Source organism: Macaca thibetana, chromosome 3 (genome assembly GCF_024542745.1).
Source record: "Macaca thibetana thibetana isolate TM-01 chromosome 3, ASM2454274v1, whole genome shotgun sequence".
NCBI classification, from domain to species: domain Eukaryota; kingdom Metazoa; phylum Chordata; class Mammalia; order Primates; family Cercopithecidae; genus Macaca; species Macaca thibetana.
Window position 1 is genome coordinate 36,589,869 of NC_065580.1, and position 14,337 is coordinate 36,604,205.

The 14,337-nt window shown below is 36.7% G+C and overlaps 1 protein-coding gene across 14 annotated transcripts in view; it reads left to right on the plus strand.

Moving 5' to 3' along the window:
* Positions 1–14,337, plus strand: part of CADPS2 (calcium dependent secretion activator 2) — a 567,394-nt gene that overhangs the window by 447,116 nt on the left and 105,941 nt on the right. For 7 of the 14 annotated variants that reach the window (XM_050782592.1, XM_050782594.1, XM_050782597.1 and 4 more), the window contains exons 16-17: positions 1,057–1,180; positions 3,124–3,144. In XM_050782592.1, the coding sequence (XP_050638549.1) occupies positions 1,057–1,180; positions 3,124–3,144 (145 nt within the window). The remainder of the gene's footprint in view (positions 1–1,056; positions 1,181–3,123; positions 3,145–14,337) is intronic. The other 7 variants (XM_050782595.1, XM_050782600.1, XM_050782603.1 and 4 more) reach the window with 1 other exon arrangement.

Genomic DNA, 14,337 nt, shown 5'->3' on the forward strand with positions numbered 1-14,337 from the left:
CTGACTTAAAAGAGAATTAAATAATACAGCATGAAATGCATGTTTTCATGTTCTTTCAATATTCCTTTCAATATAAGACATAGAAATAGAGCACTTACAAAAGCATTGTCTTCTCTATATTAACATTCTGGCATATATTTTGTAATGTGAATGAAAGTAAAGCAAGAATAATTGCATTAAATATGCAGAAAGATAGTTTTACTAATAGTGTAATCAAAACTTAATGTGAGCAGTTTTATCACTATGAAGGTTTTAAAGAAAATTATGATTCAATGTAACAGTGTTTATGAATACATTACATTTTGAATTCTGGACGTAATTGTATTTTCCCTTTGCCTAGTAATAACATTTTTAAAGGAAAAGTCCAAAAACACATTTTAGGAGCCCAATAGAGAATAATCAGTTTTTTTTTAAAACCATAGAAAGTTTTTATGTATTTTAACATTCAATACTCCATAAGCATTCATTTCGCTAAGGCAAAGAGGTTTTCTCCTCCCTCTTTGAATAGACTGCCATGTATCTTCAGCAAATCACAGTCATTAAAATTTAGTGAGATTAGAGGTCTTGATTTTTTTTTCAGAGCTCAAAGATTATGCTTATTCTTAATGGAATTTTTGTTATTGTTCTCAAATATATTGCTCAAAAGACTCAAGGCTTTTAAATTAGGGATGTGCAAAACAAACTTTATTATTTGTCCCAAGAACTGTAATCTTGATCTGAAACAGCTGCTCTAATGGTGTCACAGGTCCCTGGAGAAAAAGTGGCAGTCACACTGAATGGTGACCTGGTCTAGGGGAGGTTTTGAAATGCATAAATTAGGCTTAGGAGGAGCTAAGGTGGGAGGATTACATTCCCAGTTGGGAAGTACATTGCAGACCCATTACATTCCCCCCAAGTTACCTAGGAGTTACCCCTCTCCCTTTCCTAGTAATAGTCAGATCAAGGACAATTTGTGTAATTTGTCTTTAGTATTTATTTTATGCAACATCTATCTTTTTTCTTCTGTCTGTCTGTCCCCAACCCTACCCCTCACCCTTCCACTTCCTCTCCCTGTAGGTTTTAATGAAAGATATTGCCACTCCCATACCAGCAGAAGAGGTGAAGAAAGTGGTCAGAAAATGTCTCGAGAAAGCTGCCTTGATCAATTACACTAGACTCACAGAATATGCCAAAATAGAAGGTCAGTGCAGTGAGCAATTGTCGAAGTGGCAGTGAGAGCCAACAATGCCTATTAACTGAATTTTCTATGAGAAGTCCTTTCCTTTCCTGAACAATCCTGTGCCATGGCAAAGGGAAATGTCTCATTAAAATCTCAGCTGGTGAACTGAAGAGCTTTTTCCTATTCATTGCTTTAATATGCCTCCTGGGACTCTGCTTGAATGAAAGACCCAGGATTCGTGCTTAAGTTGTCCTTTGTTCTTATTTTGAGTTTTCAAAAAACCAAAAGGTGTTTTCATGGGTTGTATTTTTTGGCAGTACTGTAAGTATGTCTAACATTTGAACTATAGGCAGCAAAATCTTTCCTGATCAGTAACAGTGTAGTATTATGAAATTTTATTTTCTGTTCTGCAGTATCACTCAAAAAGGAAGAAACTTGTTGATTATTGAGGGATGAAATAAACTCATAGAACTTCTTTTGGTTTTTAATTGCTTGCAATGTATTGATGCATTTGAAAGATTAGATCTCTTGAGAGAACTATGCTATTTTTTTTCTTTCTTCAGGCTTTATTCATTAAGGATACTAATTTTTTAAATATTTAGAAATAAGTAGATTGGAATTTGTGGCAAAGTCACAAAATCAGCTTTTATTCAACAGTTTTATTCAACAACATTAATTTATATAATTGAAAGTAACGGAAAGGCCTCAGTTTTTTGCTCAAATTGTCATAAAACTGACTTACATAATAATACATGAAGGATTAACTAATAGAGGGAAAAAATGCAGTTAATGTTAAATACTTATCTGAAAATAAAAGTTTCTTACCTGAAAATAAAAGTAAGTCATCCTTTATAAAATTTTAGTAACTTTTTATATAAAATGGTACTTAAGGAATCATGAATTTATGAAGTAGTTGATATTAGAATAGTTTTAGCAAAATTCAGGTAGGGAAAAGGATTGATGATAATTGTTTGTGTTATTATTCCTTTCTTCTCTCCAAATCTGGTCAAGCTTTCTAACAAGCATACGATAACCAACCTCCTGAGTGATTAACAAAAAAGCCATCTCATCACCATAGCAACCAATATTATATCACGAGAGTAACAACATGAAACCTCCTTAGTTACCATTTTAACTTCATTAATTATGATATCATGTTGTGTTAAAGCAAAAGCAATGAACATTTGATCATTCGAGGAAAGTGGAAGATAAACAAATTGGGTTTCAGTCTTAAATACTCTTTCAAATAATTTTCATGTTTTGCGAGTATTGAGTATTCTGATACAGATTGGAAGAAGTGATATTAAAATAGACATATTAAAGCCTTTCAAATCTGGCAAAGATGAAAGTTGTGGGGAACTTGAATAAACACTGTATTGTTTTATGTAAATGTTATGTACTCTACCCAAAAAAACCTGTAAGAATCATTTTGCTCTTAACTGAGTTAATATTTTTGACTATTACCTTGTCCAAGGATACAGAAAAGATATATGCAGTACACTTTGTATTTTATAGCCATAGAATCCATTTTAAATGGATAAAGAAACTTTTTTTTTTTTTGGACACATAAAAACAAGTCTGTGTTATATAAAAGCCTATGGTAGGGCCCAATGGACAGTGAGCAGGAAACTCTCCTACCTTTTCCCTTTTTGAAGTCACTTCTCTCTTATCTCTGGTCTAATGGAAGAATATTCTGGAAAATGGATCCTAGCAACCCACTCTGGTAGGAATGCTGAGCAGTCTTCTTTAAAAAGTAGCAACAACAAAATGCTTGCTCATTAGGTGAGAAAAACTTCTATGCTTTTCATCATCTCCCTCTCCCCCTGCTTTTTTCTTAAAAAAAAATCCTCAGGACCAGACTAAGAACCAAATCAAACCTAAGTTAGAAAGAAGTGGCCTTTTACATTATATGAGCAACAAGGGTAGTTTGCTTTTCTCCTAAATTCTCTTTTCTTATGTTTTAGGCCCAGCAGAAAAGGAAACAGGTAATTAATATTTCTGCATGCACAAGCCATTATTTCTTATGTGGTGGTGTGATGTTTTTTAAAGCACTTTGTTGAGACATGATTGACAGGCAAGCTGTACATATTTAATGTATACAACTTGATGAATTTGGAGGTAAACAGCAGTGAAATGATCATTGCAATCTATACCATAAACCTGTTCATCACCTACAAAAGTTTCCTCCTGCCCTCTTTATTTATTATTATTAATATTTTATGATAAAAATATTTAACACAAGAGCTATCCTCTTAGCAATTTCTTTAAGTGTACTATATTGTTAACTATAGACATTCTGCTGTATAGTAGGTCCCTAGAACTTATATATCTTGAATAACTTAGACTTTGTGCCCTATGAATAATACCGCTTCATGTTCTCTTCTCCCAGCCCCTGGCAGTCACTCACTGTTCTACTCTCTGCTATGAGTTTGACTCTTTTAGATTCCTCATATAAGTGGTATCCTGTATTATTATGTACTGTGATGGGGCTTATTTTACTACTAAGCCAGAAATTCCTTTTTTAAGACTGAATAATATTCTATTATATGTATATACTGCATTTTCTTCGTCCATTCATCTCTCAATGAACATTTAGGTTGCTTTCAATGAATAATGCTGCAATGAACATGGGAGAGCAGATGTCTCTTTGAGATCCTGATTTCAGTGTTTTTGGTTGTATACCCAGAAGCGAGATTGCTGAATCCTTTGGAGTTCCATACTTTATTTTTACAGAAACCTCCATACTATTTTCCATAGTGACTGCACCTAATTACATTTCTACCAGTAGTACACAAGAGTTCTTTTTTCTCCACATCCTTGCCAGTACTTGCTATCTCTTGTTTTGTTTGTTTGTTTGTTTGTTTAAAATAATAGTCATCCTAACAGGTTTGAGATGATATCTCATTGTGGTTTTGATTTGCATTTCCCTGAAGATTAGTGATGTTGAGCACCTTTTCATTTATGTGTTGGCCATTTATTTGTATGTCTTTTGAGCAATGTCTATTCAGTTTCTTGTTTCATCTTTAAGTTGGGCTATTTGGGTTTCTGCTATTGAGTTATAGGAGTTACTTAAATAGTTCAGATATGAACCCTTTCTCAATGTATGGTGTGCAAATATTGTCTCCCATTCTGTAGATTGCCTTTTCATTTTGTTGTTTCCATTGCTGTTGGTGGTGTGATGTTTTGTCATTGATGAATAGCTCTCTTTTTCTCAGGGCTTCTATTAGATCCTTTTGATTAGGAATACTGAAAATGCTTTGATTTTATCAGAATGATTGCTAATGCTTTGTAGGTAAAGTATAGGCCATTCATCTCTAAAAGTTCAGCAATATTTTTGATACAAATTTAAAGCAAAACACCTGAGGCTATATGAATGGTATGTATTATGTTTTAAGCATATCCACTAATCTTATTTGGAAGCTGTCACCGATATTTGAAGGGCTCTTACAACAAGAAAAGAGGACCATCTTCCTTTATCACTCTTGAAAATAACAGAATAAAAAGCATAAATGCTATTAAATAAAAAGTAAGCAGTTATTAACTTTGAAAGTTAATAACTTTGAAAGTTCGCAGGAATGAACAGAGGTTATGAAATCTCATCAGGAAATTGCTAGGAAAGAGTTCACTGAGTTGCTGATTTTTTAACGTTCTATTTTTTTTTCTTGCATCCCTTATCACAATTATTCATTTAACTACGTGTGCCTGTTATTATCTGTTTTTCCTCTCTATCTTCTCTTCAGCCCCATGCAGGCAGGGTCCTTACTGACTTGTTCACTGTTGTATTCCCAGCACCCACCACTGTGCCTGCTGACACAAAATAGGCACTCTGAACTTTGGAGAGAGGTAGGAGATTAGTTAGTTACATCTGAAAACAAGGGAGCAAGAGACAGGTGGTGAAAATTCCTAATCCTAGTTTTCTCATTTTGGTCAAATTTTGTATGCAATGTTATAAGCAAGTTTGCTTGGGTTGTTTTTAACTGAAGTCTTCCATTAAGGACTCTATTTCTTTTTTTTTTTCCTACCTTTTTCAATATTTGACCCCAGAAAGTGACAGGAACAAAACACTCAGAGCCACAAAGAGGAGAAAGAACACACCTACAATGATTGCTAAGTGCACTTTAGAGAAAAATGAATTAGAAAAAAATATGGGACTGATTATCCCCTCTTATGACAGCACTTTGTAATAGCAACAATCCCATGCTCTTTAGCAAACTTTTTCAAAACCTCTTAAGGCATTTTTCTCCCCCACAACATTCCTGTTGTAAAAACAGCTTTCATCCTAGTTTACAAACAAGAAGTTCAGGGTTGTTCGTGGCTTTCCCACTGCCATAGAGTAAATAACTCAGCCAGCTGGGACTGGACTTAGGTGATCCTTAACCTCCAGAAGCTACGCTTCTTCCCCTGAGAGATATGAAAGGGTCAGAGTGCCCCTTTTTTAAGCCTGGGGCAGAGGCACTGTGTAGAGTTGCCTGATCTCCTTAAAGAGAGAACAAGAGGGACTTGTCCCCTATATACCTTGCTTCCACCAAACAGAATCCTCCTCACAGTGACTTAGCAATCCATACCACTGGTCAGCCGTACAGGTCGGCAACTCTAGGAAACATACTTTTATTAAAATTAAATGCTAGTTTAGAAAAGAGAAAAAATCAGCCAGTCACAATGGCTCACGCCTGTGATTCCAGCACTTTGGGAAGCCAAGATGGGTGGATCAGTTGAGGTCAGGAGTTCAAGACCAACCTGACCAACATGGTGAAACCCTGTCTCTACTAAAAATACAAAATTAGCTGGGAGTGGGGCTGCATGCCTGTAATCCCAGCTAATTGGGAGGCTGAGGCAGGAGAATCACTTGAACCTGTGAGGCAGAAATTGCAGTGAGCTGAGGTCGTGCTATTGCACTCCAGTCTGGGCAATAAGAGCGAAACTCCATATCAAAAAAAAAAAAGAGAGAGAGAAAAATCAATGTAGTTTATGTAATTTAAATTGATTGAAGGGAAAACTAAATTTAAGAATGTTCTGAATGTTCTGAAGTAACAGAAGAGAGGGGTTTTTTAGAAATGTTTTGTATTCCAGGGAGGGCATGGTGGCTCATGCCTGTGATCCCAAAACTTTGGGAGGCTGAGGCAGGAGGATGACTTGAGCCCAGGAGTTCAAGACCAGCCTGGGAAACATAGTGAGACCCCATCTCCACACACACACACACACACACACACACACACACACACACACACACACAAAACTCAATTAGCCAAGTATAGTAGTGCATACCTGTAGTCCCAGCTACTCATAAGACTGAGGCAGGAGGACTGCTTGAACTCAGGAGTTTAAGGCTGTAGTGAGCCATGATTGTGCCACTGCAATCCAACGTGGGTGGCAGAAGGAGACGCTGTCTCAAAAAAATAATAAAATAAAATATATATAAGTTATATTATGTTATTTGCATTTGGTAGCAAGTTAACCTAACAGGGTTACCTTGTAAGTGTTCTTGGTGGGGTGATGCTTTTAAAAGTGGGTAACAATGAAAATATCAATTGCATGTGAAGGAACTAAAGAACTCAAATGGCTTGATAAGACTTTGACACAGTAGTCTCTTGAGCATTCTAATAATTTTCCTCAGTTTATACCCTCTAGAAAAGAGTAAAGCTCTACCCAAAATTCATCATAATTTTGTCATCTACTGACTGCCTATGTGTCCCAGAGGTTTTCTTTTCTTTTTCTTTTTTTTTTTTTTTTTTTTTTTTTTTTTACAGTCTTGCCTTGTTGCCTAGGCTGGAGTGCACTGGTACGATCTCAGCTCACTGCAACCTCCACCTCCCGGGTTCAAGTGATTCTCCTGCCTCAACTTGGCGAGTAGCTGGGATTACAGGCATCTGCCACCACGCCCAGCTAATTTTTGGTATTTTTAGTAGAGATGGGGGTTTCACCATGTTGGCCAGGCTGATCTTAAACTCCTGATCTCAGGTGATCCACCCGCCTTGGCTTCCCAAAGTGCCGGGATTACAAGCATGAGCCACAGCACCTGGCCGTCCCAAAGGCTTTCTATTTATACTGCTTCATTAGTTCCTTAAATAGCTCTACAAAATGGGTATTTTATGGAGAGTTCACTGAGACTTCTGAAAAAAAAGCATTAACTTGCACAAGGTTCTGCTGTTGCCATTAAAACTGAACAGACATGAGACTAATACTCGCATCTCTCAGATACCAGAACCCTCTTCACATTCTTTTCACTGGCTGCCATGCCTCCAAGACTGATTCAAAGTAATGGCATTTTATGATAAACACCTCAGCTGCATCACAAAAGCCAAGAATTAATAAAAGCCACTCTTTCCAAAAATAATGATAATTTTTTAGTAAAAAGAGAAAATGCTTATATACCAGGCAATATTCTAAGAACTTTATATGTGATGTATCAACTAATTTACTTCTTTGTTTCCCTCCCCAACCCCGCCCTCCCCACCCCTGATGGAGTCTTGCTTCGTCATCAGTCTGGAGTGCAGTGGCGCGATCTCGGCCCACTGCAACATCTGCCTCCTGGGTAATTTTTGTATTTTTAGTAGAGCTGGGGTTTCACCATTCTTGCCAGGCTGGTCTCAAACCCCTGACCTCGTGATCCACCCACCTCCGCCTCCCAAAGTTATAGGCAACTCATTTACTTCTTAAGACAATACTTTGCAATAAATAGTATCATTATTATTACTCCTTCTCAGAAAACTGAACCTGAGAGGTTATATAGTGTGTCTACAGTCCCATAGCTAGTAAGTGGGAGGTTCAGAGCCCACTATCTGTCTATTGATCTCTTCTTACATGCCCCGCCCTTGAAGATCTTGTCTAGTTAAATTTGCACTCGGTTAAAATCTTTTTGTTTATTTTTCCCCACATTCCTCATGATGTCAGGTGTCGAAAGTGATTAAAATGTGCAAAACTTACCCCCAGTCCAGAGATTTATCCCCCTTTCCTGCTTTATTTTCTTTTACAGCACTTATTATAATCTAACACAATGTATAGTGCATTCATCCCACTTATTGTCCTAGAATGTTAGTTCCAGGAGGACAGAAGATTTTGCATTTTAACAACTTCTTATCCATAGTGCCAAGAGATGTGCCCAGCACATATTTGGTACTCAGTAAATATGTATTGGATAAACAAATGAATTTACAGACTACATAGAGAAGAAAGAACATCCATAAACTGACAAGCTGACTTCCAAAAAGTCATTCAAACCAATTACTGAATAATTAAAATTTAGGGCAAAAACTAATCACTGAAATAACAGGATTGGAAAAATTAAACCGTAATTTCATGCCCTTATCACATCAGGAAGAAGTGAGGGAAACGCTAATGCTGGATCAGAGAAGCCAGAGGTTATAGATAGCAGTTACATTAACAATGCCCAGTAATCTAGCCTGTTTTGATTGTTTTTGTAATTCAGTGTACTGCTTAATTGTGACTCATAGTTCTCTTCCATCATCATAGTTCTCTTCCATTGGGAATTCTTCCAATTCTCCATTGGCAGCACAAATTTGCAGAATAAAGGGATCTTCAAAATTCATAGTGGGTTAAATAAAACAAAGGACTTCCCTCTAAATGTCTTCTTTCTTTCTTGGAAATTATTTGCATGTTTCATAGAAACAGTTATTTTGAAAACTGAACATTTCTAGAAAGCAGCTCTTTTTAATCTTGGGGTTATAAAATGCTACCATTTCATTGAATTGCCTCTTTTGAGTTAAGAAATCTTTGACTTTCCCTGTTAAAAAATCAACTAGTTTTCTCCTTTGCTTTAATTTTATCACTAACCTACTAGCTAAATAATAGTGAGATCTTTTTTTTTCCTTATAATCTGGCATGCAAAGATGACACTGAAACATCATGTTCCTAATTGTTTTTTAAATCATGTGCCTTGTTGATGCAAATTAGATATTATTGTAAAAGAATAATCAATTTGTTCTTTAGTTCAAAGACTTTCTTACAGACAAGAGCACAGTCATAAATATAACAGTTCCTGCTGTTTCCAGAAAATTATATAGCATGTTGTGATTTAAGATATAGAAGGGGAGACTGTTCCTTAGGACTTGCCTGGACATGAGATCTTTTGCATAGACTTAGTACCTAGGCTTATGGCGAACCTAGAAATGTGGAGGTGCCCTGAACAAAAGGTAGCATGGAATGAATAAGCAAAGTCTTTGGGAGGTGAGAATTTTTCTTGGTCCTCTAGTTGCCAGGTTCCCAGGTTTAACCCCCGTGTTCTTAGTTTCAGAGCCTCAGTTGAATGGGGTAGAGATGCTTTCCCAGAGGTCCAGAGTGCCTACTGTCTTTGAGAAGAGATGTTCTACTGTGGCAGTCCTTACGTCATTAGGATGTGTGTGTCATCTGGGTGGCGTTTTAATTTAACACTCCATTGTACACGATAGCAATAAATAATAAACTATGTTCTGTTTAAGAATGTTTATGTCTAGAGGCCATGTGTTTATAAAAAACTGCACAGTTTGTGGAAATTTTTTGTTAGTGGCGAATAATTTTTACTAATATTTCTAAGATGATATAACAGTTTTCTCTCATAAGAGTTTTATGTGGCTCATTAGGAAGTTAATTTGAATTTTGAGTATTGTCTATCTCCATGAACTGAAGTTTCTAAAACCTAAATAATAGACCTGAAATTTCATGTTCCCGTAGGCACCGACAATGGCAAAAGGTAATTTGTATCTTAAACTGAATCCTCACCCTAAAAATAATTGAACAGGTAATTAAAGAATTTCCATTCAGCTTTTTGGACAGTGTGGCTTGGATAATGAGAACTTGGCCTGAAAGTAAAACCTCTGTGACCATTTCTGCTTCTAAGTCACCTGCTGATTAGGGACAAATTGTTAGACACAAATTGTTTGCTTTAAAACAAAGGCAATAACCTGTTGTCTTTTTCTGTAGAATATATAGGAAATTATAAATTTGTTTAAGGTTTTAGTTTATAAAGCAATACATGTATGAATTGTAAAAACTCATTACTTGAGCTATACTGATCTAGTATGTGTGATCACCTGGATAGGGACCAAATTGAAACTTAGTTTTGTAATATATATTAAAAGAAAAAAAAACTGTGTGTGTGCATGATTTTTCAACTTCACATATTATTTGGAAAATATTGGTTTTCTGAGTTATCCCTATATTAGCAAGTATTATATACCATCAAAAATATCACCACTTTTAATATCACCCTTCTCATCAGAAACATCTTAAAGTATGGAGAAGCTATCAAGTTTATAACAGATACAAGTTTTCTAAAATTCTCATTTTCCTTGAAGACTCTAATAATAGCATTGTGGTAACAAACACTGGTTGTTTTTCTTAAAGTGACATGTTTACCTTATTCATTTTTTTTTTTCAGAAAATATCTGCCAAATATCCAACTCTGAATAACTGTAGGTTGTCAGTACTCTTTTCAACCAAAAATGATTCTGTAAGTCGGGGGAGGAGAGAAGGAAGCAGTCAGTTTAGCCCTGCATGCAAATGGTCACACAAATACTTTTCCTTGAGACAGTCATTCTTTGTACTTCAATATGCAAAAGTGCTTTAGGCAAACTTCCCATTTTGTCACTCATACTATTTAAAAATGTATACTCTGCCAGGCGCAGTGGCTCACGCCTGTAATCCCAGCACTTTGGGAGGCTGAGGTGGGTGGGTCACCCAAGGTCAGGAATTCAAGGCCTGACCAACATGGAGAAACCCTGTCTCTACTAAAAAAATACAAACTTAGCCAGGCATGGTGGTGCATAGCTGTAGTCCCAGCTACTCGGGAGGCTGAAGCAGGAGTATCGCTTGAATCCGGGAGGCAGAGGTTGCAGTCAGCCATGATCGCACCACTGTACTCCAGCCTGGGCAACAAGAGCAAAACTCCATCTCAAACAAAAAATACACACACACACACACATACATATATATACATACACTCAAGGGCAGAGGTTTAATCAGAGTAATACTTTTACTGTTTCATCAAGTACAGCTTTATATGATACTGGCTTTTTCTTTTACTTGAGAGCATGGTGTTAAAGAATACAATGACAATTACAATTTGCAACCACAGCTTTGATTCATGCTAAGGCAACAGTGATTTCTACGTACTATTGCTTTTGTACCATTAGTGTAAATGTCAACAGGATATAACAGGCAAAAGTATTTAGTATTATTTATGAAAGTAATTTTGATCTTGCAGATCCCTGAAAGGTTTTAGGTGGTCTTCCCAGTCGTCCGTGGGCCCCACACTGAGAAACACTGCTCCACTCCATCGATCAACTAGCTAAAAGATATTAACAAAAATGAGGTAACTTTCACAGTAACAACCAAACTGTAAGGTATCCAGGAATTAGCTTTGACAAAAACATGCAAAACTTTGTAGACCTCTATGAAGAAAATTTTGAAACTCACAAGTCATAGAAAGTAATCTAGATAGAGATAGAGCTATATTCCATGACCTAGGAGGGACAACTTAATAATATAAGATATAAATTCTGCCCCCAAATTAATCTATAAATTCATTGCAGTATCTATCAAAATTCCAGTTTTTTAAAGAACTCGATAAATTGACCTTAACATTTATTTTATTTTATTTTATTTTTCAGACGGAGTCTCACTCTGTCGCCCAGGCTGGAGTGCAGTGGTGCGATCTCAGCTCACTGTAAGCTCCGCCTCCCGGGTTCATGCCATTCTTCTGCCTCAGCCTCCCGAGTAGCTGGGACTACAGGCGCCCGCCACCACACCTGGCTAATTTTTTGTATTTTTAGTAGAGACGGGGTTTCACCGTGTTAGCCAAGATGGTCTCGATCTCCTAACCTCGTGATCCGCCCGCCTCGGCCTCCCAAAGTGCTGGGATTACAGGCTTGAGCCACTGCGCCCGGCTACCTTAACATTTAAATAAAGTATACTGAATAACTAAATCAACTTATAAAAAAGTATTATATAAGACAAATTACAAAGCCATTACCAAAGCCCATGATCCAGCAGACAGAATAGAAGCATAGGGTCAGATCCATGTATAAATGAGAGCCTGATACACTTCATCTATAGCGAAGATGGGAGACAAATCAGTGGTTAAAGGACACACTGTTTGGGAGGTGTTATTTGAAAGATGGGCTTATTTAATGGATACAGATGAACTCAATTCCTCTCTAATAGAAACTTGGTCTCCAGAGAGATTATAGATCTAAATGCAATGAAGAAAATACCACTATAAATTTAGTGTTTCTCTTTATTGTAAATTATCACCAATGGTTATTTTCACTTTTTCACTTCTTAGATGATTTTCCAAGTTTGTCTAACATCTGAGTTAAAACAAAATTGTTTTAACTTTCTTGTAAAACATAGCGTGCCCCCATTTTAGTTCATTTTCTACATAGAAATAAATAAAACACTTAGATAACAGATCAGAAATAGTTAATTAAATATATCCCAGATTCCCCAGGATCTGGAAAAATTATATACTTCAAAATACTTCTGTCTGGTGGATGTGTGTCTAAAAAAAGAAAAGAAAAGAAAAAAAGTTAAAACACACACACACACAGACAAACAGAGCATTTATGTAATGTCTTCTTCAGTTTGTTCCTTACTCAGAATTATTTCCTTGGCCATGATCTGTAACACTCTGAACAGCTCTTGTTAGAATCTTTCCTCCTTCCTCTGAAGATGCATGGAAATCTCATTACAAGTGTTCAACACCTGTTTTCTAAAAGGTCTCAAGAAGGATGTAAGTTTGCTCAGCTCACTTGACAGTGTGTCATGTACTTGTTGTTTTTTACTTTTATATAGAATGGAATTCACAGATAAATGCAGTCTTGAAATAACAAGGCTTCTTCCTTTTGCAAGCAATTTTATAGAATTTGTCAATCTCCAAAGACTGAATTTGAAAGCAACTAACTGGTGACCTCTCATTTACTTACTAACAGGTGCCAACAGGTACACCAAGAGACATAGCAGCATGGCTCTCATGGCACCTTGTTAATCTGAGTAGGTTACATGTATGAAAAAGTCTTTTCCAATTGTACAAAACTAGAGTGATGCAAACTGACAGGTTTCTACCTCTTTATTTATCAACAGGGTTTGTAAGTACCCAAAGACTGCACAGATGAACTAGTTTGGCAAATTAAGAAGGGTTCATTACTTGTAGGCCATAGCTAAGTGACCATATAGTTTCAAGCAATAAATTAAAAGGCCTAATCGAAGCTTTTTAAAAGACACACACACATTAATATTTTAATCTCAAAGAGGAGCCGTTTAAAATATCGATGAGGCATCAATGCATGCACACACATTCACAGTGATTGGCAAATTTGTGATGTTGGAGCTGTAGAAATATTCAAGGTGGCACTAAGCCCAACCCTACTCTGTAAACCTGGTCTTTTACACTTGCCAATTGGGAGACTTTCTCTAAATCTTAGCATGCCCTGGAAGACCTTGATTATGTATGGAAACAAAGGAAACAATGACATACATACAGACATCGAGATATTTTTGACTCATTTCTCATCACTCAAGGCTGCAAATCTTCTCAAATGTTATATTTCATATTGTGGTTACTGCCTCCAAATATCTTCTCTTTCCTTCTCCTTCAGCTTGCCTTGCAGCTGGCAAGCCTCTGGAGTCCCTGTCCCCTGCCATTGCCCACTGAACAGATCATCTTCATCTTCATGCCTTGCTGTGCCCTGCCTTGCCTGTATCCCCATTGTTCACAAGCAAACATTCTCCTTGAGTATGGAAAAAAGAGTTAAAGCAAGGGTCAGGCAGGAAGTGAGAGTGGAGGCATGTTTGTGCTCCTTTTATGAATAAAACAAATGACATGGAAAGTATGTATTAAGTAAGTGCAATTAAAAAACAGGAAGGAATAGGCATGCTATTAAAGATGCTGTAGACTTTACGTTATTCAGTATTTGATTTTCAGTTTCTGAATTTGAATAACATTTAGAAAAAAATGTATACAATGTGTGTATAAAGAACAACACACCAGGGAGGGGACTATTCTTCAGTTTCAGCTGTTGAATGTGTATGTGTGTATATACACGTATATTGTATATATGACATGACTAAAGAACAGTCTTTTTTGAGACAGGGTCTCACTCTGTCACCCAGGCTGGAGTGCACTGGTGCAATCATGGCTCACTGTAGCCTCCGCCTCCCAGGTGGGCTCAAACAATCCTCCGCCC